The sequence below is a fragment of the Gymnodraco acuticeps genome, unplaced genomic scaffold (genome assembly GCF_902827175.1).
Source record: "Gymnodraco acuticeps unplaced genomic scaffold, fGymAcu1.1, whole genome shotgun sequence".
Classification (NCBI taxonomy): Eukaryota; Metazoa; Chordata; class Actinopteri; order Perciformes; family Bathydraconidae; genus Gymnodraco; species Gymnodraco acuticeps.
Genome location: NW_022990042.1, coordinates 4,097,088 through 4,121,339, shown reverse-complemented (window position 1 = coordinate 4,121,339; position 24,252 = coordinate 4,097,088). Strand labels below are relative to the sequence as shown.

The window sequence follows — 24,252 nt, the reverse complement described above, 5'->3', positions numbered from 1 at the left end:
AATGTTCCTTTGTTCGCATGTACACCAGTGATGCGTTCACACGTGTATGAAAATCTCATGAACGCATCTGATACAAAATAATCCCACGTTTCAGACAAGGAAATTCGGCTGCATCAGTTTATTGAACACCAAGCAATCTGTCACAATTCATTAAAAAAAACGTGACAATGCAACAGCCATACAGTACAAATCTCATGGTACAAATCAGTCATTCAATTACACCATACACAACAAATACAGCACATGGAATACAAAATTGATTCAACAGTTTTTTTTTATTTATTGTATCTTTAACTTAAAGAATGGAAACTGGCCCCTACTGTGGATACTTGCTGTACATATTAACCTGAGGCAATGCGGTAGGTCTTGGTGGTTAATGGCCATACACTGGGGGAAACTAATATAGCTGTGGCACCGAACACCTTTGTCTGGCATTTTAATATCATGATGGTATTCCTAACCAGAGTATATATTTCATATCATAATCTTGCAGGCTTTTTTTTGCCATGTGATAGCTAGAAAAACCAGCAAAAAAAATAGGGACTTCATAGAGGAATTCACATATCTACATTTTTGTAATAGTTCATTTAATCTCACTCTCAAAATAAGTGTTTCTTTGCTTTCTTTTGATTGGGATATATATCAATATTTTCATTAAGAGTGTAACAATACCCGCAACACTAGACTGGGTTGATACAGTAGTCAGCTGATCCTTCCAGCCTTAGGCTTCATTGGTCTGGTGATCACATTAATCCGCACATGAGAATCAGTACTAAAAACAATCCTGTAGTGTGTAGTCAGTGATGGACACTTTGTAGTAAACAGACCTCTTGAATAACACATCTTTAACACTGAAGAAAAGGGTTGGAAAGACACCCATAGATTGTCAGTACAAATACACATTGCAATCCTGGTTTTCTTCAACTCTTCTTCAAATCCTTATCGTTTGGAACACACCCAAACATTTATCAGACTCGCGCTGGCATTACGGCTTCAAGTTTTATCAGTCATTACAAAAAAAAGGGAAAAAAAAGGGGTTCCCCTCTTTTATTCATTAGCGGCATGAAACTCCATGGAGCAGCGGGGATACATAAAAAAAACAAAAAGCAACCTGGGAGGAAAATGCATGAGGTCATTTAAACCCATCACAACAACTTGTTTTAAACCTCCTGAAAAAAATTAACAATTAAAATGAAGGTAACCAATAACATGAGTAGTCATTATTATAATAATAATAATAATAATAATAATAATAATAATAATAATAGGCATTTCAATTCTTTTTGCATTTCTTTTTTTTCCTCTCTTAAATACAGTGATGCCGACAGGCATTATTTACAGGCAGCTCCCACACCCCTCTCCGCCCTGTGAGAGAGGTGCCACGACGTCAATGAGGCCGGCTGCTGGACTCCGAGGTCCGCCGCTGACGGGGGGCAACGTGGCCGTTCGTGCAGCCGTTGTGGCGCTTGCTTGGTCCGCCGTTCATAATGTCTTGGATGTGCTGTACTATCAAGTTGATGGCGACTGCAGGGAATGAGGAAGAGAGAGATGGTTAGAAATCTTGGAAAATGTCCTCAACCGATTCATCACAATGGACAGTAATAAAGAATATATCAAAATGGATGCAGAAATAAGTATGCAACCAACTAGCTGACAGTTTGGCCAGAGACCTGGGATTTATGGTAATGCAGTGATGATGTATTTGTGTAGGGCGGCCTGGAAGTAAGCATCGCTACCTTGACACAAAGAGGGATTTTTTTTTAATGTTTTCCCCAAATATAGCAGAAATTAAAGCCTCTTGAAAACTCACGATTACGATACTGGCACGTTTAGTTCAGCAGGATAATCTGCACATATTAACGCCACGGTTATGATATTGAAGCGTTAATGCAATCGCCATAAGTAAATAGCTTGCGTAAGGCTATATACGAACTACACTACACTTGTTAGCAAGTCCCGTGTGAAGACGCGTAAAAACGTCAGCCATTCTCGAGTCATGTATTTTCTGACGTATTGTATGCTGTAGAATAAATTGTAAATTTTCCCTTGATATGAGGAAAGCCAGAAGTTCTAAATCGCCAACTCATTTCCGGGTTTAAGGACTCATTCCTGCACCACCCTGTAGCAGCTAATGTAGCCTCCAAATCACCAGATTTACCCCATCATTTTTAAACTAGTCTTTAAACACAACTGATGTTTATTTAACTCTACACGGTTGTAAACTGACTTTGATGTGCTAAATCTGTGGAAATCCTCTTATCCACCAATAGGAGCCTGATCAACGCGAAGGCAGTGTCGATGTACTGTAGAATACAAATCCATACCAAGGTTATCTGCTCCTCGTGGAATAATCACATCTGCATACTTCTTTGTCTGTGAGAAATAGAGAAAGAGAAAACATGTTTCTAACAGTTGTATACTGCACGACGGAAGACTGACATTTGGGAGTCATTTATTTCGTAAGTAGTTGTTCATTAATAACACAAAATATATACAAACATTTTTGATAGAATTCGTAAAGGACACTTGAATTATATTTATTTAAGCAATCAGTGCTCCCTGGTGGACTCACAACGTATTTTGACATTTTCTTAATTACCTCAAATACATCTTTGGCTTTTCTGTGCTGTCATTTCTTGTTTTACATGGGATGAAATACATTAAAACCAACATAAAACTTGAAGCTAATATTGGCTAGTAATGTTTGGCATCCCAGTGTATCAGTGAGGCTCTACTCCAAAAACGAAAGGCGCTTGTAAGGCCGGCACATCACTTACTGGTAAACAGAACTCCTCAAAGGCCGGTTTCACAAAGGTGATGTACTGAGCCAGCACCTGCTCCAGCTCCCTGCCACGCTCACTGATGTCTCGGAGAACTGAAACAGAGAATATCACACACAAATATGAATACAAGGCATTCAATGCAATAACTGAAAAGGAAGGAGGGTGCTCTTCTCAAAACTACACACCTCTGCGAGAGAGCCGTGTGTCTGGATCCGTGTCGACAAACAGCTTCATCTGGAACAGATCTCTGATCTCCTGAGAGTAGAACATGAGGATGCCCTCGAACAGCACCACATCAGCCGGGTACACCGTGATGAACTCCTCTTTCCTGGAACAACACAAACATGGAAGAGATTCCCTCATGTCCGTCAGCGACTACACTTGGACTGGTGCCAATATTAACCGATTACACGTTCAAGTTACATATTTACCCCACTGGTATGATAATTGAAGCGTTAATGCAACCACCATAAGTAAATAGCTGGCGTAAGGCTATATACAAACGACATGATGGTTGCATGACTTCACGTCAGCAACGCTAAGCTAAAGGTGGCTAATGTTCAGCGTGATTCATTTTAGTAGTCTTATTTAAGCTTTTGTTAGCCACAGACCTTATTTCAATTCAAAACAAGGGACGTCAGTAGTGCTAAAGGCCGACTCTTTCCCGGGTTTTAAACACAACACACACCACAAAGTTATTCAGGAGCCAGTTCTTGTGTATCTCCTGTGAGGCGCTTACCTGGAATGATGAACAAAGTCATACAATGGGATCTGGACCGTCTCCCCCTGCAGGATCTTCCTGAGTGTTTGCATTATGAGCTCACTGTCAAAGGCATCTGAGAAAAAAGGAAAAGACAAACTATCAGCTTGGATGTTCATATGGTCGTATTACTTAGTCCTAGTCCTTGTGTGCGCTTATGGACATGTGCGACCCCGCGCTGCATGTTTAGTAAGCGAGGAATCCATTTCCTGTAACAGGTGTTGGGTTCAGTCTGTGAGCCGTACAGCAGCTGTCTCGGAGAAAGGCCTGCTGACTGCTGGGATTTAAAACCAGCTGAGAAAGGAAGCAGGAGCGTGAGGGGGCAAAGTTGGGCACCAAAAATGGAGTCAGTGCATCTGCCAAAAACACGCTGGAAGAAATGCTGCTGCACACAAGCCCAATTGTTGTATGAATAAGCAATTAAATGTCACCGTAGCCTCATTTTAAAAAAATCCGTTACGCTTAAACAGCCTCAGCTGTTACTTATTGCAAAAATTATTGCATTTACATACAAAACTAATTTGGTAGAAGTCTGAATCTGGTCTCAAATTGTTTAAAAAGTACTTGAGGCAACTGCAAACTGTGATAAGGAGAGCAAACATGTGCATGCTGCGGGCCGGTGGAGGTGATATACTCTAGAGAAGTGCATTAGCTGCTTCACCATATCCAGTGTGGGCATACCTGGGTGATCGAAGTTGAACTGGCCCTTCAGTGCCTTTGCCTTCTGCTCCGGGGTCAGCACCTTGTAGAAGCTGTCCTGGCTGAGGATGGCCACCTGCCTCTGGTGATGGTCGATCTTGTTCTGGCCCAGCAGCTCCATGATCTTCTCACATACTGACGACTGCGGAAACAGATAACGATAAGTGACCACCCCATGTTTGGCCCCGCTGACCTACACAACTAAATGTATCTCATACCCAATGCTGACTGGGCAGATCCACGGGGCTCTGTTGTCTTTGTCTCCGTTAAAATACAATGAATTTGGACGCAGCCACTTTAGAGCTGGGTGGTTGTTTTATTTGCAACATTTCACAGGACGTGGCATCAAAGGGTCAATTCTCTGACTGATAATCAGTCCATATCTAATCTTGATCCAATAGAGTGGTGCAGTGATGGCGTATTTTAGTAGGGCGACTCGAAAAGTTAGCAAACACTCCATGATACTTAGACTTCATACAATACCTTAGACGTTTGTTTATCTGGATTATATCCACATATAAACTACTTTTAAGACTGCATCACGGTTGCATGACTTCATGTCACCACTCCTAAGCTAAAGGCGGACTCTTGTTCAGCTTGGTGTTTAAAGGTCTCATTTAGCCACTTGTTAGCTGTCGCTAATGTGGAAAAGGCTTACTTATTTCCAGGTTCTGGGACTCATTCCTGCACCACTAAGGCCATAACTGTAATTAAGAAGATGTCATAAACATCAAATAATTGCTTTCATTTTAGCAAAGTCACTTTATAGCTGGTCATTTATTTTACATGGCACTTTTTAAAAAGGAACAGTTAAATGTTCAATACCGATGGAGCACAAATAAAAGCTTTTCTGTGATAACTGAGCATCAGTTAGAGGGCGGATGAAAGTGCTGAATCTGCCCTCCTCTCTTTCCATGCATACTGTGCTGGAGTCTGCTTACAGACCAGGAAGCACAAGCTGGCATCGTCCAATCAATGAGCAGTCACCTTACCAAGTAAGGCTGGTCCTGTCTGGCGTCATATCACTACAGTCACTCCTTCCTCCAGTCCCTTGTGTGGGGCTATCAGGAAGTATATATATATATATATATATATATATATACACACAGTCTATGGGAAGCACAACACAGGCCCGCTGCCAGCATGCTGGTATCTGGGACAAAGTTGGGAGGCGGGGCTTCGGCCCCTCTTGTCTCATTCTGTATTGTAGGCTACCTAGATCTCTCACAGTAAGACCCTACAGCCACTAACAGTCGGGATAAGACACTTTAGTTTCTGTTGCAGTTTGGTTGTGTCAAGCTTATCAATTCAACTGGTGTCTTTTGATAACACGAGGTCCCTTTTTCACAGCTGTCAGGCCAGATATACTCCACCCGGTTCATAACAAAGGAAAACAATGACGTATTCGATAAAAATCCACGTCTGTGTTCTCACTGGAACAAGAAGGACGTCAGTGCTACCGTAAGTTCAGCACTATTGCGCAAATCAAAATAAAATGAACTTGCTCTTTCAAATAACGTTGAATTTATGAAGAAGTTGATCTTGAATAATTACATTTTACAGAACTCAAATCTACGGTTCAAAGTCAGATTTTCTGTATACGGTTAGAGTATACAAGACACAAGACAAAGGACGTGGGCGCATTGAGGGAAATGTTTAGAGATGGCATTTCCCGCAAGCGCCTGTGTTATGATTCATTACACTAACATCTATAACGGTGTTACACGTAAGCGGTTATTCCAGGTCACTCGAACTTAAAAACACAATTAACGCTACTTGTACATGTATCTGATCAATGGTACACACTACACAGTGTTATCATAAAGATGTCCTCGACATTCATTAGTGTGGTTCAAAATGTGTACGAACAGTTCTAACAGCATGGAGAATAGGGCTAGCAGTAGCTATTGTTTCACGTTAGCACAACCAGTAATGCTAGAATGTGATGGAATTCAGCTAATGTTAGACAGCTAAGTGGGCTAACAGTGTTTCTACGTAGTTTAAATTGACCGCCCACCCAGTACAAAAGGGAAAATGAACAAACACGAAATCAATTAAAGCAGCCGGTTTACAGACATGAGTGCGAGAGGTACAAGCACACGATGGCTAAATAGATGAGAGACCTGTCAATCAAATCTCAACGTCGCGTTGCTTTGACCACGCGGCCAACTAGCCACCGGCTGCGGCTAACCTCTGGCTGTGATTTAGCTCAAAACGGAACCCTGACAATTCTCAAAAACCGTCAATTTAGCTAGCTAGGATGCCAACCTTGCCACTGGCGGTGCCTCCAGATACACCGATGAGAAAAGGTTGTCGGATAACGTCGGTTTTCTCGCCACGGTCCCTAAGATGTGTTTCACTGTCCCCGGCCATGCTTGCAGTGTACAGTCAGAGCTGCTGTGCTGGAAGATCATTGAAGTAGAGCTCCTCCCACAGCATCAACATTCACTTTATTTATCCGCTTTTTCGTTTCTAAGTTAATTTATTTACATGTATTTTTTTATTTAAAGGGTCAACTGTGATCTACGTTGTTCATATTCGACTTAAAATATACATTTATAGACATTATCTGCATTTTTCTTTTTTGTGATTGGCAGTGAAAATAACCAATCGTCAGCCCTCATCAACCAATGGCACTCCCAGCAACGGTCGTATTAGTTGCTCCTCCCCCTTGTAGCTCATCAGAAAAATAACTAACACATAAACCGTTATTTAGATACATCAACTTAAAGTACGCGTGGGAAGAAGCCTGTAGGTAAGTTTGACAATCCTTACATATATTCGTGAAACGTTGTGAATGACAAACAATACAAAACGAGAAAAAAGTAGCTTGCTTGTTACAGAATCACTTGCTGAAGCTAATGTTTAACTACTGAAGTAAAACAGCTTTTGACGTTTCCCAATGTGGTCGGGTTTGCTTTAGATAAGGGAAATGTCTGCATAGCATTTACACATAGAATGTATATGTTTCAGTTATCGGCTAAACTTGGAGCAACAGAGCCATTTTTGAGCATGCTCCATAGGCTCGCTACGTCTCTGCAGCGGCCGGCTGTCCCTCCCTTCGCGGCCGCTGTACGGTGCCTTTCTTCGGGATCAGTGGTGATCAAGGTCCCGCTAAACTTCTGGGCAGGGAAACGACGGACGAGCCAAGAGAAATGCAACAAGGAAAATGTTTACGAACCTGCAACAGGTGAGACACACAATTATTTGATATTCTATTCAGATCAAAAGTACTCTAGTGTGATTATTAACATGCCTATTCTTAAAAAGCCACACATGGCACCTTTGTTGTGCAACCAGTTGAATGGTCACTGACCCTGAGCAGTGTCAGTGGAGCAGAGAAAAAGTTCCCGCTTCCTGGCTATTAAACATAACTTCGTTATTACACAGCAGAGACTTGTTGATTTAAATGCTACTTAAAATGGGTTTCTCTGTCAACCTGTCAGCCACATTCAGCTGGATCATTTCCTTCTTAGCTTGTTTAGGACAACACACCTCAAAATAAGGAAAGGTACTGATTGATTGTCAGCCTTTTATTGCATTAACTTCATGTCTTTGTTTTTAAAAACCTAGTTATAGATTAGTTTAGATTAGATATACTTTATTGATCCTAAATTGGAACTTGTGTTGACGCAGCAGCATGTTTACAATGCATTGCAAATAAGTTTAAGAAATAAGCAAAAAGGACAACATCTAAAATAAACATAATCAGTTACTATATACATATCAACAGTAGAAATATAAATACCTATAGAGTATCTGTATAAAACCCAATTTAAAACCAACTGAATAAGTTAGAATTCACTGTAAAAAGTGCTCTGCTAGAATGCTGTCTGGCTGGGTTTCTTGTTTTAATTCAGATGTCGTGACTCCATTTGAGCACAGCTTGCGTGCAGCCCACTCATCAGGCGGAATGGTGCTCCTTATTTTGCCTCTCATTGGAAAAGACAGTGTAAAAACTAAGCTGTATTCTCAGTGCGTTACATCCTGTGGTGTCCAGGCCTAAACTTAATTTCCTTATATTAAAGGATGGCTGAACCAGTGCATACTATGTGAACAAGTCATGGCCTAACAAAGTAGAAAATGCTATTTAATTTACAACCTGTGTACTTAACTGTTATTACCATCTCGTGTCTCACTTTGCAGGGCGAGTCCTGTGCCCTTTGGAGCCGTGTGGTGCGGCGGAGGTCAATCAGGCTGTGGAGGCTGCCAAGTCTGCCTTTGGTCATTGGAGCAAAATGTCTGGGATGGAGAGGGCGAAGATCATGATAGAAGCTGCTCACATCATTGAGGTGTTTTTCTTAATTTATTTTCTCCAAATTATTATTATTCAGTCTCTGCTACTAGAATATGTACATTTACCCGGATGACATAAGAACTGTTGCAGAGAGAAGGGCTGCATAATGAATTAACATGTTATCGTCATCGCCATATGGACTAGTGCAATATTCAAGTCGCAGGAAGGAGAATATCTGTTAAAATATTATTTATTTAATGCAGTATTTTTTTATTGCAGAGATATCCCAGCCTATGAATAGTATTCTATCAGACTTAATAAAACATTTATTTGCTACAGAGCCTCTTACAAAATCACATTTTACTCATTTTTTTTAAATGAAAAGACGTAGAAAAAAAATGTAGTCCCTCCCATACCTCCCATACATATTCTTTAAATCATGCAGTCCTAACAGAGAGTATTTTGACTGTAGGTCAAATGTGGTTCCCTAAAAGGTCACAGAGTGCCTGTACTTGATGAAGAAAGAGTGGCCTGTTTTGTAACTCCAGTTATGGATCTGAGCTGTTTGATTACACAAACACGATGTGTAACACTTACCCTGGATTTCATGCACAGCGCAGGAGAGAGGAGATAGCTGAAATTGAAGTAGTCAACAACGGAAAGTCCATCACAGAGGCTCGTCTGGATGTGGATTCGGCCAGACTGTGTATAGAGTACTATGCAGCGCTGGCCACCACTCTGGCAGGTTGGTACAATACAACTCGCTCATTACTTACGTGTTTTCCCACTTTCGATCAGAATCAGGTTTATTGCCCAGTAGGGTTTACTCATGTAAATAATTTACATATAGTCCAGTTGCCAGCTTAGTGAACAAGGAAATGTTGAGTACACCAACGTTTTATAATAGAAATGTATATTACGGTTCCCCAGCACATAGAAACTGCTGGATGTTAACCTGCATATGTTGGGCAATTTGCACAGTTAGCATAATTTGCGTTAATTGAAATGAATGGCATTATAGCCTATGTAAACAATAGTTTAAAAAATGACTTGGCGGATTTGTACAATTTTGGATTGGTTTTGGGTGTTATTGAGAATGCCGAATCCATGTCTGACATTTTCAGGATAAAACATTACAGTGTTCACCATAAAGTGGCCATATTAGTACTCTCAGTGGGCTGATTTTGACTACCATGAGTAGTGTTGCGAGCATTGGATATAGAGAGCACAAGATACAAATTATTATCTCTACTCTGGACAACTTTTCTTCGAATCAATAGGCAATCTTTCCAATACAAATGATCCAGAGTCCTCTAAATCTTTAAATCCGACCCAAAAAGGCTAAAATAGTCATTCCTGCTTATAAATTCAACTTATGCCTATTGTTTAAATTGCCCAACATATGCAAGTTAGCATCCGGCAGTTTCTATGTGCTGGGGACCCGTACTATATACTTCTCTCATAAAACCGTTGGGTTCTCAACATTTCCGGGTTCACAACAGGACTCTGAGCTGGCAGCTAGGAGGAATTAAGTTGAAAAATGATTATAAAAAATAAATGTTTACAATAAATATAAATATACAAAAATGGAAGGACAATAAGAATAGGAACATTTACTCTTAGAATCAAAATATGTGCCGTATATCAGTTTAAAAAGTGGAAGGTCTCGAAACCAATATAGTAGCTAATAAACAGAAAGACATTTTACTCAATATCTAACTATATAATCACTTAGTGGAAAGCCACCAATAAGATGTTGCTGTATGTAGTGAGAAATATTGTGATTAAACTGAAAATGAAATAAAGTGATATGATTTAAGAAACATTAAGCTCAAATGATATCGATTGGTTAAAAAAAATCTAAATATTTTAGGTTTATTGGTGTAATATATCACTACCAAAAAAAAGGAGAGATCATAAATATTTGTAAACAATTTTTCCACAGAATTCGAACAGACATGATATTGTAGGAGATGGCTCTACACCGTTAATACTTCACAATATACTCCCTGTTGTTATTGTCTATTACACTTTAATAACAAGAACATGATATATTGTACTCAATCAAATCACATTCAACCAAGCTCTTCCTCGCAGGTCTATTGTTAATCACCTCAATTTAGTTTCTGTGAAGTAGTGTAAGAGAACTTGAGGTTATTCCCACATCTAAAGATTTTAAAGTTATGGCCATTCCTACAAAGTTCTCTAAACATTTATTCTGTATGTTTTTGTATCTTCTGAAACATAATATCTGACCCCAACAAAAATAGTCAATCAAAACTGGAATTCAACTGAAACATAATCAAAATGTTAGCACAACAATACAAATTGAAAATATGAAACTACTAACACCGTTACTGTGATATGACTTAGTTGTCAGATCTATTTAACATCACTCAACCTGAACCCTGAGAAGTACTGCTGTCATATTGTATGTGTTGATAAGAGAAAATGCTTAGGCAACACATTCCAATGTACGCGCCCCTTTGAAACGTGAATCCTAAAAATGTCACCTATATTCCGTGTCTCAAGGCCAGCATGTGCAGTTGCCTGGGGGATCGTTCGCCTACACCCGCAGGGAGCCTCTGGGCGTCTGCGTCGGCATCGGGGCCTGGAACTATCCTTTCCAGATCGCTGCCTGGAAATCTGCTCCAGCCCTGGCCTGTGGTAACGGAGACTATTAAAGCTCTTAGCCATAACAATTAGCTATAGCACAACATGTGTACACCATTCCTTCTGTAAGGTCAACTATGTCTGTTTGTTATTTAGCCTAACGTTAGCTTTTTACTTCTGCCTGTTGCATTAACGCTACAAAAATCATAAACGTGGTGTTAATATGTGAAGAAGATCCCATTGGATAAACCTACAAGTTAAAACATTATAAAGTAATTTATACATTGGACCAAACATCTTCAACACATAGCATACAATCCTTCTTGAATTCTGTGCTATTGGATCAATATTGGAAACGTTTTTCTGTAATTGGTAGTGTTTTTTTTTTTTTTAGATGTGGCTTGTTGGACAAACACTGCTATAACTCACTCATTCAAACATACTCTGCTATTTAAGCCACAGTTACATGTCAGGTTAGGTATGCTAGTTGCACGGAGCAATCCTGAAAAAGGTTCTGGCACTTCACCTATGGATGGCACTACAGCAGGGTCACATTTTAGACGTTTTTATTGGATTACATTTTGGAATTTGCCATTTTGTTTAAGTTTTGGACAGTTTTCAGTGAGTTTTTCCTTGTTGAGTTATAGATTTTCAGAATGGTTTAGTTTGATATATAACAAGTCTTATTTTGTTGTTGTTAGTGTTATGGAAATAATTATCATAGATGCCAATTTGTAACATACAGGACAAACCTTGATGTCTGTTTACCTCCTTTAAGGACACAGGCTGCTTAGCCAATAATGTTATTGTTCCCATTCTGTGACCGGTCAATACTGGGTCACAGATGGTCTGTGTTGTGGGTACACTGGGACACTTCCTTCTCTGTATTTGTGGACTCCAAGGTGAAATCTTCGAGGTCATAAGTGTCCGACGCAAGTAGCTCAGTGTTCCCACACTGTTTAGGCTATCTCCTCAAATATGTTGTTTACTCTCTGCGAAACCAGTTAGATGGGCTGGCAAGAGAGAGGCTCTCCAGAATTGACGTGGCAACTCTACCGTGAAGTCAGAACCTCTGACTCTTGGATTTGTGATGTGAATACTCTGGTACCAACTCCAAATAAATCACAGTGGTTTGACATCAAAGCTCCGACTCTTCCCGTGTCTCCTTCCTGAGTCGGTGACTCCACTGCATGCTACACAGAAGTTTCCTTTACAGTTAGGGCTATGTATAATGTCTACATAGTTGGAAAACTGTGAGCAACCACATTAATTCCCTTTCACTACCACACTCAGTTGTTTAACATTAGACCTGAGCTGAATTGTTAAATGACATTTGATCTGCTATAATATTTAAATCATGTTCTTGTTATTTTAGTTTCTTCTTGTGTAGTATCGCAGCATTTCTCATGAATGTCAAGAATCCTGGGGCTTTTTCATAGAGCTTTGTTGTACAAAGAGTTGTTCTCACTGACGAGGTTCTACGAAATGTCCCCTTACAGTGAAGACTACATCCTGGTAAAGACAAGCCTGATTTATAAAGCATCTCAAACCTCTATGGCATGCTGCAAACAAACAACCCTTTTGGACCTTACACCACCCCTCTCATTTTTTTGTATAAATCAAAATATATCACAAGCCATGGCTGTGTGTGTGGGCGTAACCTTTTGTCAGCAGACATTTCAGGAAGCACAGCTGCACAGGACACAGCGCCACCAATGGCCTTGACAAATGTTTATTTTTAACATGTCTAAATTGATATAACTTTATATAAAACATATGTGCATGAATATGTGAAGAAGTACATTTGATTGGATTTGTTCTCAATATCAGTCGCTGCCTTTTCTCACTGTTCAAATCTTGTGTCTGTCATTTAAAACAGGCAACTCCATGGTGTTCAAGCCCTCCCCGGTGACCCCTGTGACGGCGGTCCTGCTGGCAGAGATCTACGCCATGGCCGGAGCTCCAGAGGGGCTGTACAACGTGGTGCAGGGCGGCCAGGAGACCGGCAGCCTGCTCTGCCACCACCCTGATGTAGCTAAGGTGTCCTTCACCGGGAGCGTGCCCACAGGAAAGAAGGTCAGTGTTTTATACACGGTGGAACTGAAAGTCCTACTATTATCTTTCATGTCTCCGTCTTCATTATATCTAGCCTGTTCTAAATCAATCCTTAGACTGATTAAAGAGCTCTATTGTGTTTTTGTGGGGTTTCCCTTTCCTGTAGTGGTCAGCTAAAATCCAACAGTTTCTCCCCAGAGGGACTTTCTCTCCCCACACCCCCCCCCCTGCCTGAAACGCCTCCATTGGACTCCTTTGTTTACTTCTGTAACATAGGAACAACCCTACGTAACACTCCAACACAGTGTACGTGGGACATCTCTAAGTGGTTAACTAATCACAACAGAGCCGGCTAGCTAACCAATCAGAGCAGACTGGGCTCTGGTTTCAGACAGAGGGTGAAAAGAGGTGCTGCAACACAGGCAGTATGAGAAAAAAAGAGCTTTTTGAACATTAAAGCATGGAGACATGTCACAGTAGAGACACAGAGGACACATGATCCTGAAAATGAGTAGAATAGGCTCCTCTAAGTTTTGTTTAGCTTGTAATGTTCCTGTACGATACATGACCTCTCCAAATCCCGATGTGTTAGTAATATATATTGTACATTTTGTATGTTTAGCGTCCCCTACTTTAAGCCTTGGATAGTTTATCGGGGTGTCATTTCACATATCTCCATTATGTCTTATTTTTGCACTTTTTTTAAACAGTTTGACAATAAAATGAATTGAATTGTCAACTTTGTATTGCTTTTATCAGCATGATATATTGAATAAAAACATCCTGGTACATACAGGTAATAAATGGGAATATGAATTGTTTGTATTATAATTCGATAACACAGATTATGGAGATGGCATCCAAGGGAGTAAAGCACGTGACTCTGGAGCTGGGGGGGAAATCTCCTCTGCTCATCTTTCAGGACAGTGATGTGGAGAACGCTGTGAAGGGAGCGCTCATGGCCAACTTCCTGTCTCAAGGCCAGGTAAATAGTGTGTTTGAATGTTGTATGTTCATGTCCAATCTGCGCATGGAAGCATACTTGATTTAATGAAATGTATCACAGGTCTGCAGCAACGGGACGCGGGTGTTTGTTCATAAGGACATTCTGCCAGAGTTTGTGGAGGAGGTGGTGAAGAGGACCCGGGCGATCGAGATAGGAGACCCGCTGTTGGAGAGCACCAGGATGGGAGCCCTGGTCAGCAGGTCACACCTGGAGAGAGTCCTGTCCTTTGTTGACCAGGCAAAGAAAGAGGTAAGGCTTGTCCTCATAGGCTCGTGTGAAGCGAGTACAATTTTGATATCCTTGACGTTAATCGTACCGTTTCCAGGGAGCTACGGTGCTGTGCGGAGGTGAACCCTTTGTCCCATCAGATCCTAAACTCAGAGGAGGATACTACATGACTCCATGTGTATTGGGTAAGACTTCTGTCAATTCCTCCATGATGTAATGCATTCAGAAGATCTCTGAAAGTGTGGCGCACTATTTTACTACTCTCCCAATTTTGGAGATGTAATTTAAAAGTATGTTGTCAGGAGTCAAAGGGGATTCATTACTATCTGAATGCAGTTTAGGTGACATCAGTGTTTGTGCTTTCTTCAGAGGTGGGAGTAGAACTCAGACCTTTTACTTAAGTAAAAGTACAAGAGTGTAGGAATACTCTATTACAAGTAAAAGTCCTGCAATTAAAATCTTACTTCAGTAAAAGTACAAAAGTATTAGCATCAAGATACTCAAGGTACCAAAAGTAAAAGTTCTCATTATGCAGATTGGCCCATTTTAGAATAATATATATTATATATAAAAGTAAAAGTTTGGATTATAATTGTTGATTGTTAATTGTTTTTAAAGCTGGTAAAGGTTCTCCATCTTCTCTTTTGCTGTAACAATGTACATTTCCCCTCTGTGGGACAAACAAAGGTATTCTGATTCTGATACTTAAAGGTCCCATGTCATGCTTGTCCGGTTATTACCCGTCCCCTTGTGTGTTATGTAGCTTTTTCTGCATGTAAACGGTCTGCAGAGTCACAAACCCTCAAAGTACACCCTGTAGCGAGTACAACTCTAACACAGAAAATACCTGTCTGTGCTGCCCCAGAACGCCTCGTTGGACATTTATCTTTTTCCATTTTCTTCTTCCTGGTCATAGTGACGTAACGGTCATAGTGACGTAACGCTGCGGAGCTACGCGGAATCTGCGGAGCTCCACACACACTCACTCAGCCTTATCTTTTCTCAGCCGCGGTGCAGCGCGGAGCTCCGTACACACACACACGGAGCTTAGGCTGTGAGTGTGTGTGCTCAGGCTGAGTTCTGCAGTGTCTCGCAGACCCCACGCAGCAACCAGGAAACGACACCAGTAATCCAGCTCACACTGTCCACTCCTCGAGCCTCAAAGGGCGGAGCAGCGAGCCTCGCAACGTCCTGCCAACACTGCACCCAGAGTAGACCCCACGCAGCATTCTCATCTGTTTGTCATTACTGGTGTCATTTTCTGGTTGCTAACAAACGCCATTGTAACACATACACACACATCAGAGCACAGTGGGCTCACAGGGAGGGGGGGGGGCAGGAGCTCCAACAAGGCGTTTGGGACAGAGAGTGAATACACATACAGAGATGCTGTTTGAGAAACCAATGTGAGTTTGGAACATTGAACAATGTAAATCTATTCTAGTAGACCTCAACAATGGAATTATGATCAGTAGAAATAGCCATGTCATGGGACCTTTAACTACAGTACTTGAATAAATGTACTTAGTTACTTTACACCATTGGCTTTCTCTTTGTCCTCGTTAAGGTAACTGCACGGATGAGATGACCTGCGTGAAGGAGGAGATCTTCGGTCCTGTCATGTCCGTGTTGTCTTTTGAAAGTGAAGAGGAGGTGCTGCTGAGAGCCAACGACACCGACTTGGGACTGGCTGCAGGAGTTTTCACCAGGTGGGTGTGGTGACACATTCAGGGCAATCTCGCAGGCTAGTAAATTCGATTTTTGAAAAAGTGGTGTTGGTGAAGTATGAGCCGCATCTTTTGAGATTTTATTTTAGGCAAAACAGAAATATCCTATAACAAATGTGTTAAATACAATACAGTAACATCTCATCATATTATTGCAATATATTTGCAGACGTATTGATCATAGGTCAAAACAAGACAGCAGTGTAGCGCTGTAGTTCCCATCCCATCTTTTCTTTAAGAAAATGTTTAAATGGTTATTATCTTTAACTTTTCTGAACAATTAAGGTCGAAAGAAGCAATATTAGGAGTGAAGGGACAAAAAAGTCAAATTGAACTATTGATAGACCACAAAGGCTTGGGTAAATAGTGGTTAAAATCAACACAACTGAATAGGGATTGTTTTGAACCTTTAGATTTTGTCTCTTTATGTTCCTGTAGTGATGTGAAGCGAGCCCATCGTGTGGTGGAACACCTGAAGGCTGGTTCCTGTTTCATCAACAACTACAACATCACCCCTGTGGAGGTGCCCTTCGGAGGCTTCAAAATGTCAGGTACAGACCGTAGGCTGTGTAGAGTGTTGCAGTGATGACCTGTTGTTGTAGTCAAATCAGGAAGTTAGCATCGCAGGAGCTCCCTCGACAAAAGCAGTGGGATTTAATATTAGAATTCTCAAATACTGCAGAAACTAAGCTATGTGGCAAACACACGTTTATGATACTCACACAATTTGTTCAGCAGGAAACTTCACATTTTAACACCACTATAAACAACACAATCAGAAGGCTGCGCATCGCCACTGCTAAGCTAATGTTCAGCGTGATGATGTTTGGCAGGGTTGCCAACTCTCACGCATCTGGCGTGTGACACACGCTTTCACTCTCAATCTCACGCTCTCACGCTGCCAAAACTATTCTCACGCCAAAACAAGAATACCGAAGACTAGAAACGGTTTTGAAAACTGTTGTCACGCAGTGATCGTCTTCTCAATAGAACATCTCCGTCCTCCGTGTTTTATTCTTATAGAAGTAAGAAGAGAAGTAATGGGGCAGAAACTCTCCTTTTTACGCAGCGGTCCAGACATAGACATCAAACGGCGACACATATTCAGTTGCTAGTTACTTTGGCATTAGGGCAGGGATATCTAGATACTTCCCAAGGTCTGACATCATGAAGTGTGCTACTTTTAAAGCAAGCAACGATGTTTTCAAATCTGTAATCAAAAAGCTCCTCAAAAACACTATCAAAGCAGTTCCTGCCGTTGCTACGTTAGTTCAAACAGTAACAACGGACTACTTTTCTTAGCGGTTGCATGTCAATTTAAATCAATACATAAAACTATTTTTTAAATCAATAAAATCATTTTCTAAATCCATAAAAGCATTTCAATTAATATTGGGAGTCATGTCGTTACTTTGTTGAGAATGTGGCCATGTGTAATAAGCGGGATAATGTGCACATTGCACATTGCATAATGTGCCTTCAAGCCGATCTAAATCCCTCCGCAAAAAAAAACGGCTCGTTCGCGGGCGAGAGCCGGCTCCCGTCGTTCACTTAAAAGAGCCGGCTCTTTGAGCCGGCTCGTTCGCGACCGACACATCACTATGTAGTACATCTCTATATACATCGATACAACATTACGTGTTGATAGAAATCAACACGTAATGAAATAAGACCCCACGGTTTGATGATTGATAGGTGTGTGGGCTGTCTTCCATTTTGACACACAGAACAATGGGGGCTATCCACCCTTATCCACCATGTAAGTAATTCACACAGCCTCTTCCCTCTTCTCTTTGTGAGGAGAGAAGGTTCAGCAGGTTCAGCTTCATTTAAATATGTCGTGTAGTAATAGATTTATTTATTGAGAGTACCAGAATGTGTATTTTATGTTAGTATTTCAAAAAATCTCCTCGGGGACAATCCCCCCAGACCCCCCTGCAGGGGTTGGGTTTTCAGCAGGTCAACTCTTTCACCTGTGGGGAAATAGCAGGATTGGCTCCAGGTCGCTCTTTTTATTTACTACAAGACAAATGTTCCTTTTTATTTCATACAGTTCAATTTGGATTGAGACAGGGAAATAATCTAAACCTCACGCGTGGCGTTTCACTGTCAAGGGGGCGATATAGCGTGTATGTAATTACATTGCAAATACTGACTTGAGCCCCACCACTGTATGGGTTAGCCCTACCACAGATTACCCAACAAAAGTACTCCGGAGCCGATAAGTCAATGAATTGCTTATCGCGACAGGCACACAATAAAACAGTGGAAACAAACATGTGTTTGACTTTCATTAGTGAATGAAACTGTGTGCCCTTTGCCCCTTTGTAGTCTGTGTCCAATATTGTGTATTTGTATATATTGTATATCCTATATGCTAAGGTCCCGCTACTGACACGATAGCAGTCATTTCGTGTGCAGATGTGTAATTAAACCCATGATATCAAAATCTCACTCCAGCCAGGTACCCAAAGTTGGCAACCCTGTGTTTGGTCTTATTTAGTCACTTATAAGCCTCCGTTGTTTTTATGACTCATAAAAGCTTAAGAGATTTCCAAATGGGCTATGTATTGATATATTTCATATCATAAAACAAGATGTTAACCACAGAACATATTTCAGGCGTCAAACCAAAAGCAGGTTCAAAAAACGGTTCACTTTTAGGTTGATGAGGTTAGGTGGTAAAATGCTAACTCATTATCAGGTTTTAGGACCTTAGACTGTATACATAAAGGTTAGCACGCAATCACAGGCGATTTTGGTTTTATTGGTATCATTTCAGTGTATAAAAAAACCTTCCCTAAACAAGAGTCGTTAGCTGATTTGATCACTGTGGAGACTACTTCCTTTTCTTTACATTCACCAGGCATAGGGCGGGAGAACGGTCAGGTGACCATTGAACACTACTCCCAGCTGAAGAGTGTGTATGTGGAGATGGGAGATGTGGACAGCCTCTTCTAGGACAGAGACGCATGGAAAGGAAGGTGGAGCTGTAACTGCGACAGAGACTCAAAGTGTGGACCAGTACAAAGCTTCAGGGAAATACCATCAAAGCTTTGTGCTCCTGAAAATGAGCCATTTCTATTTTTCTGAATGTCATCTTAATGTTAAACTGAGGGGAGAGGAACTACAGATAGGGGAATGGGAAAGTGACATCATGAACAGCAAGTCCCTTTAAACTTTAAAGTAGCTGCCTGCTGACTGTATACTGCAAGTGATGATAATTGCTGAACTACAGTATGATTTACAACATGAAATATCACAGTATACGCACATACGTGTACTGGCAGATCAATTATGCATGATAAGTCGACATTTTGTTAGCATAACATTAGCTATCTTACCCGTCTGTGTGACTATAGTTGTCATTGACCCTGTAGGTTTGAAGGTCCAGTATCCCCCCGTTTGTGAACTTGACATGGGCCTCTACATTTTTGATATTTTTAAAATACAGACAGGAGTAGACACCAGCTGTGTTTCTGCCTAAAGCTTCTCTTTGCCCCAGAATGCACCGCGGTTCCCATTCCCTATAGCGGAAATTTGACATTTACATCTAAAGCACATTTCAATTAACATCTGCTCCAAATGGATTCAACTATAGGTCCTCAGTATTTGCTGAAAGATGAATTTTCCGCTTGTTGTGCATACATGTATTGATTTATATGATTTGCACCGTATGTATTCTTGCTAAAAATCCTCTTTAATCCGTATGCAGAATAATATTTCTACTTGAGAACAAATGTTTACAAGTCAAGCTTTATTTCCTCAACAATCATATAAATATATTTTTATACATGCAAAATACAATAATAAATTAAGCTACTTGAACAGGTATTGATTAATAGACTAGATTGTACACTTCAAATATGTCTTTTGTACAAAGTAGTGTAAATTAGAACTTTAATTATGTAAAGAAACTGTCCAACGCATTTTCACATGTAACCAATTGTAACATAACATTAAACAGTGTTAACATTGCAATAAAATGAAGAATTATTTTATGTTTGTGTGTTCATTGCTGACAGCTTATTGTATTGTTTGATGTTGTGGCTAAATCCTCTTCTTCCGCGACAGATTTCTGGTAGCTGCGTTTCTCTAAGATAAAAAAGAGAGTCAAGTTTTCATTGCGTCACATTTTTCGGTAACCTGAATACTTCAATATAATTATGCCTCTGCTAGTTACACTGTACCTTTGCCATGGGTTTTTTAGGTTTCTTGAACTGTGCAGCAGACTCTGTTCAAAGGATAGTCAGCAGTGTTAACGTTTTGATACGTTTGGATACCTTTTTTACAGATTTACAGTTTTGAGAGCAGCGAAGACTTACCATCTTCAGAAGGCAGATCCTCTTCGTCGTATGTTTTCTTAAGAGGGTCCTGTAACCGGTATTAAAAACAATTTAAAGGAACATACAGCTAACAAGAAAAACAACCTTGATGCATGAGATGACTTTAAATGAATACTTCAACCACAAAAACGACCATTGGTCAATGAATTACTCAGTCCCGATAAACTTGAATTCTTGAAGAAAACGTTTTCTCACCTCCAGGGTGAACAAAGATTCAAACAAACCTTGAGGAAGCCTTGATAATTGGGTTTGCATTATGTAAACATATCTATTTAACAAACTCATGCAGAATAATCCAAGTCTCATTTACGAGACGATCAAAAAGTACAATGAATAATGGCTTTACCTGTTCTCCTGTTCCCTGGTCAAACTAAATATGCCTTTGTGGTATTCCAAAGGTATTCACTTGTCAATCATTAAATACCCAGATCACCTGGTGCCTGAATCAGCCCTCAAAATAAAAGCATGAACGCCTACTCAAATTAACTTCACTGAAACGACTCTTTGCAAAACAGAAATCAAATAAAAGTTTGACTATTAAATCATACAAATCAACTAATAGCTCAAACCAACAGTGTCACACTTGGGCAGGCATGCTAATGTTTGTGCATGTCCAAAGTGTTTTAAATAGTAAGGTTTTTGTGAATTGTGCATGAGTTTGGGAAGTAGTGAGCTTACAACCTAATGGGTCTTGGAATATACTGCACTAGTTGATTAGGAGTTTGCGAAATTGGGAGTTTATTCTTTGTATACTATATTTCATCCCGTGGTAGAATTCAAGGTACCACGGGATGATTAACTGATAAACGAATAGTCATTTTGTGCATTTGTTTAACATGAATAAGCTAGATTTAGTTCTTTTTAGGATAAATTACAACAAAAAAGAAGAAAAAGGGAATTTTGTGCCAGTTTACAGTGGGACAAATATATAAGTTAATTCCAGCACTTTAAAAATCCTCCTTCCTGCCCCACCTCGATGGTCTCGCTCTCTGCAGGATGTCTCAGAGAATCCTTCTTGCTGTCCCTCAGGTGATTCCCGTCTTGAAGCTTCTCCAGCCGGCTTTGTTCGGCTGACACGCGCACTAGCAAGGTGTGGAACGCCGTCTGCACCTCACCCACCTTGAAGTGCACGGCCATGCCTTCGAACCACAGGCTATCACATTCGCCCTCTTTGAAGCCTGGGGGCTGGTAGTCGGCCGGGGTGACTTTGAAAGAAGAGCAGATTGAGATGATTCCTATTATCCGAGGTATGACGCTAAGATTCTTATTTATTTGTTTGGGCTGAGACAAAATCTTACTGTCATCATAATAGTAGAGTTTCATGGTGATGTACACGTTGTTGGGGAGGGCTTCCAGGTTTTGCATGAGCAGGAAGAGCTTCCTGATGAGCAGCACTGAGGCTTTTTTGGTGTCCTCCAATGTCACCTGCATCTCCACATCGTTGTTCCTGAGGTTTCATGGAGGTAACCGCGACATCAGTTTGGTCACGTGGAAGCCTTTTCTAACTTATTTACTCAAACATAGAAAGTATAATCCTAACCTGAGTATGTTCATCTCAGGCCCCTTCTCAGTGTATTTATATTTGAACTGGTACGACTCGATAATGCACTGCAAAAGGAGACAAATAAATGTATTTCAATGATGATCAGGCTTCATGCTGGGATCTGACAAAATGGGGTTTGTTTATTTTTTTGTATTTTTAAAATGACTTACATTAGGTTCATCTGGATTGGTGTACACCTATATTGCAATAACATGTACAGAGTTATTGCTCTGTTTTCTTCTTGTAAGCAATGTGTTGTCATTAAATGTTGCTTTATCGATTGACTTACCCCAATGAAAACAACCTGGAGCTGTAGAAAAGGACAACATTGAAAATTAGTAAAAAAATTTAAAAAAAACATATTATACAAATGTAAATTATTCACGGATGCATTAACTTACATACTGCTTCTCTAAAGCATCAAAGCAGCCCATCATCCTGCAAAAAAATTAATAATTAGACCTTCAGTCTAAGTGCTTATTACTTCCTACTTCTTGAGCTAGCTAATGTGGCCAGTACTAATGTTTATTATGGGAGCATTAAGGCAGGAATTTTGTAATTACCATTTCACAACCTTGCTGGCACCTGGAGTGTTGCTGTCTTCACGCAAAACTTTGATGCACAAATCTGTGGGAATGGCAGAATAAAACAGCATGTATTACTTTTTGATGAAGAGCAATGATTACCACCGAGACAATATAAAGTTCAAGGCAATATTGTTATATGCACAATAGCTACACCATAGTTTGGCAATCAAAATCCAGTCCCCAACCCAAAAGTCCTAGGCTCTTCCAGCAATGCAACATACTAGAAACTTAAGACATACAAAGAAATGATAATAGTCAGAGGAGAAATAAAATAGTGCAAGTGACAAAAAGGTTGCAAGTAGAAATAAGTAACATTTGTTGTACAGAGGATTGGAGTATTTTACTCCATATTGTAATACTGTAATATAAATACATATTTGGAGTGCAAACAGATGTACAGTATGTCTTCACATACATCTGTTTAAAGTTTAGATATGTAAGAGCCTTTTATTAAGTTTATACTACTTTACGTGTTGGCTAAAGTCCTAAAAATGTATATTCTTCTCAGATTTTCATGGGTTCACACTCACAGTACAGCTAGGGGTAGCCTACAATTTACACAACAACACACCCATTGAGAGATGAATGCCTGAATTGTCCTTATCTTCCTAAACTTCTAGGCTATTTGAGGGTGTTTAATATTTACCTTCCAAATATCTGGACCTGTAGGCATCTTCTGGAAAGATCCCTCTGAGGTAGGTGATGGAGGACACCGCCACCGCCATCATCCTCTTGACAAAAACGAGAGACTCCTGCTCCGTTTTCAAGTCATTCAGGAACAATCCTATCCACTTTTAAAACATTAAAAGGAACAAATAAAGACGTTAAGTAAATGAGAAAACAGGAGCTAAATTTGACTTGAAGGCCCACACGATGGCGCCGTTGTCTACGTAATATGTCCTCAAGAGCTTACTTAAACATCAAGTTAATGTACACTTATAGATGTACACACTAATTAAAACAAATGGTAAACATGTTACTTTTAGCTTAAATGTGTTGTGGTCAAACCTCGGCAGTTTCCTCCTTGCTCCTGGTGCACATCTTCCCAGCAGCCATTTTCACCTTATCACTATTGCTACTGATTCATTACCTAAGCTAACACTAAACTAACAAGATGAATACACACATTCAATATCAGATAGTGACGCAGACACTTATTAAAGTAATGAAACCTTTCCTCACGGGCTCATTTTTAATATGTTTATGCTATATTGTATTAAAACGCCTATCGGAAGTTTTAACAGGTTAGGATTATGTTAATAAAACACAAAAACGACCTATACATTAGGCAGGATATCTTTGTTTATTTTCCCGCCACTAATCTGCGTGCCGTAAACCAACAGTAGATTGTCGGATTTACTGTACGTAAATGACCGGAAGTAATTTTTACATTGAATTGACTGATGTTAATTGCACATTACACATTACTTTATCTAAGCTAAAACGCCTGTGAAATAAATAAGTATAGGTAATTAATTAATTAATACAAAATTGAAATATTACCCTTTCAAGGCATTCAATCACAGGTGAAAGTGTGTAGGTGCAAATTTAGGTCAAAAATAAGGGAAAGGTAACTCACTGAAATGTCCAACCAGTTACATCAGTTACCAACACTACTCTTAACAGTATAGCAGCAAAAACACCTAATATGTTATAACTGCATTATAA

The 24,252-nt window shown here is 40.1% G+C and overlaps 3 protein-coding genes across 4 annotated transcripts; 1 reads left to right on the top strand and 2 right to left on the bottom strand.

Moving 5' to 3' along the window:
• Positions 1-103: 103 nt before the first annotated feature.
• Positions 104-6,650, bottom strand: uck2b (uridine-cytidine kinase 2b). 2 transcript variants are annotated; one of them, XR_004568843.1, is made up of 7 exons: positions 6,511-6,650; positions 4,225-4,384; positions 3,523-3,619; positions 2,969-3,111; positions 2,600-2,875; positions 2,325-2,373; positions 104-1,524 (listed from the first exon to the last, which is right to left on the bottom strand). XR_004568843.1 is itself a non-coding variant. In XM_034215256.1 (7 exons), exons 1-7 carry the CDS (start codon positions 6,613-6,615, stop codon positions 1,388-1,390), a joined length of 789 nt encoding a protein of 262 aa, XP_034071147.1. In that variant the 5' UTR covers positions 6,616-6,650; the 3' UTR covers positions 104-1,387. The 2 variants fall into 2 exon arrangements, 1 of the variants encoding a protein (XP_034071147.1); XM_034215256.1 differs by having other exon boundaries at positions 2,778-2,875.
• Positions 5,482-20,098, top strand: aldh9a1b (aldehyde dehydrogenase 9 family, member A1b). The gene is made up of 13 exons (XM_034215253.1): positions 5,482-5,703; positions 6,840-6,997; positions 7,216-7,432; positions 8,389-8,534; positions 9,095-9,224; positions 11,012-11,146; positions 12,972-13,168; positions 13,992-14,132; positions 14,214-14,402; positions 14,479-14,566; positions 15,949-16,090; positions 16,547-16,659; positions 18,975-20,098. The coding sequence occupies exons 3-13, from the start codon at positions 7,255-7,257 to the stop codon at positions 19,067-19,069; spliced, it is 1,554 nt and encodes a 517-aa protein (XP_034071144.1). The 5' UTR covers positions 5,482-5,703; positions 6,840-6,997; positions 7,216-7,254; the 3' UTR covers positions 19,070-20,098.
• zte38 (zebrafish testis-expressed 38) lies at positions 20,070-23,880 on the bottom strand. The gene is made up of 12 exons (XM_034215254.1): positions 23,593-23,880; positions 23,231-23,375; positions 22,561-22,624; positions 22,399-22,435; positions 22,287-22,307; positions 22,168-22,194; positions 21,995-22,062; positions 21,753-21,901; positions 21,427-21,659; positions 20,434-20,482; positions 20,299-20,342; positions 20,070-20,203 (listed from the first exon to the last, which is right to left on the bottom strand). The coding sequence occupies exons 1-12, from the start codon at positions 23,638-23,640 to the stop codon at positions 20,159-20,161; spliced, it is 930 nt and encodes a 309-aa protein (XP_034071145.1). The 5' UTR covers positions 23,641-23,880; the 3' UTR covers positions 20,070-20,158.
• Between the last annotated feature and the right edge of the window lie 372 nt (positions 23,881-24,252).

Excerpts from the sequence above, each read along its gene's own strand:
- zte38 (XM_034215254.1), bottom strand. The coding sequence starts at position 23,640 with ATGGCTGCTGGGAAGATGTGCACCAGGAGCAAGGAGGAAACTGCCGAG. Across the intron at positions 23,376-23,592 it reads GCAAGGAGGAAACTGCCGAG|TGGATAGGATTGTTCCTGAA; the intron begins GTTTGACCACAA and ends ATGTTTTAAAAG. Across the intron at positions 22,308-22,398 it reads ATGCTTTAGAGAAGCAGTAT|CTCCAGGTTGTTTTCATTGG; the intron begins GTAAGTTAATGC and ends CCTTTTCTACAG.
- uck2b (XM_034215256.1), bottom strand. The coding sequence starts at position 6,615 with ATGGCCGGGGACAGTGAAACACATCTTAGGGACCGTGGCGAGAAAACC. Across the intron at positions 4,385-6,510 it reads GAGGCACCGCCAGTGGCAAG|TCGTCAGTATGTGAGAAGAT; the intron begins GTTGGCATCCTA and ends CTGTTTCCGCAG. Across the intron at positions 1,525-2,324 it reads ACGAGGAGCAGATAACCTTG|TCGCCATCAACTTGATAGTA; the intron begins GTATGGATTTGT and ends CATTCCCTGCAG.
- aldh9a1b (XM_034215253.1), top strand. The coding sequence starts at position 7,255 with ATGCTCCATAGGCTCGCTACGTCTCTGCAGCGGCCGGCTGTCCCTCCC. Across the intron at positions 14,133-14,213 it reads ACTTCCTGTCTCAAGGCCAG|GTCTGCAGCAACGGGACGCG; the intron begins GTAAATAGTGTG and ends AATGTATCACAG. Across the intron at positions 16,660-18,974 it reads CGGAGGCTTCAAAATGTCAG|GCATAGGGCGGGAGAACGGT; the intron begins GTACAGACCGTA and ends TACATTCACCAG.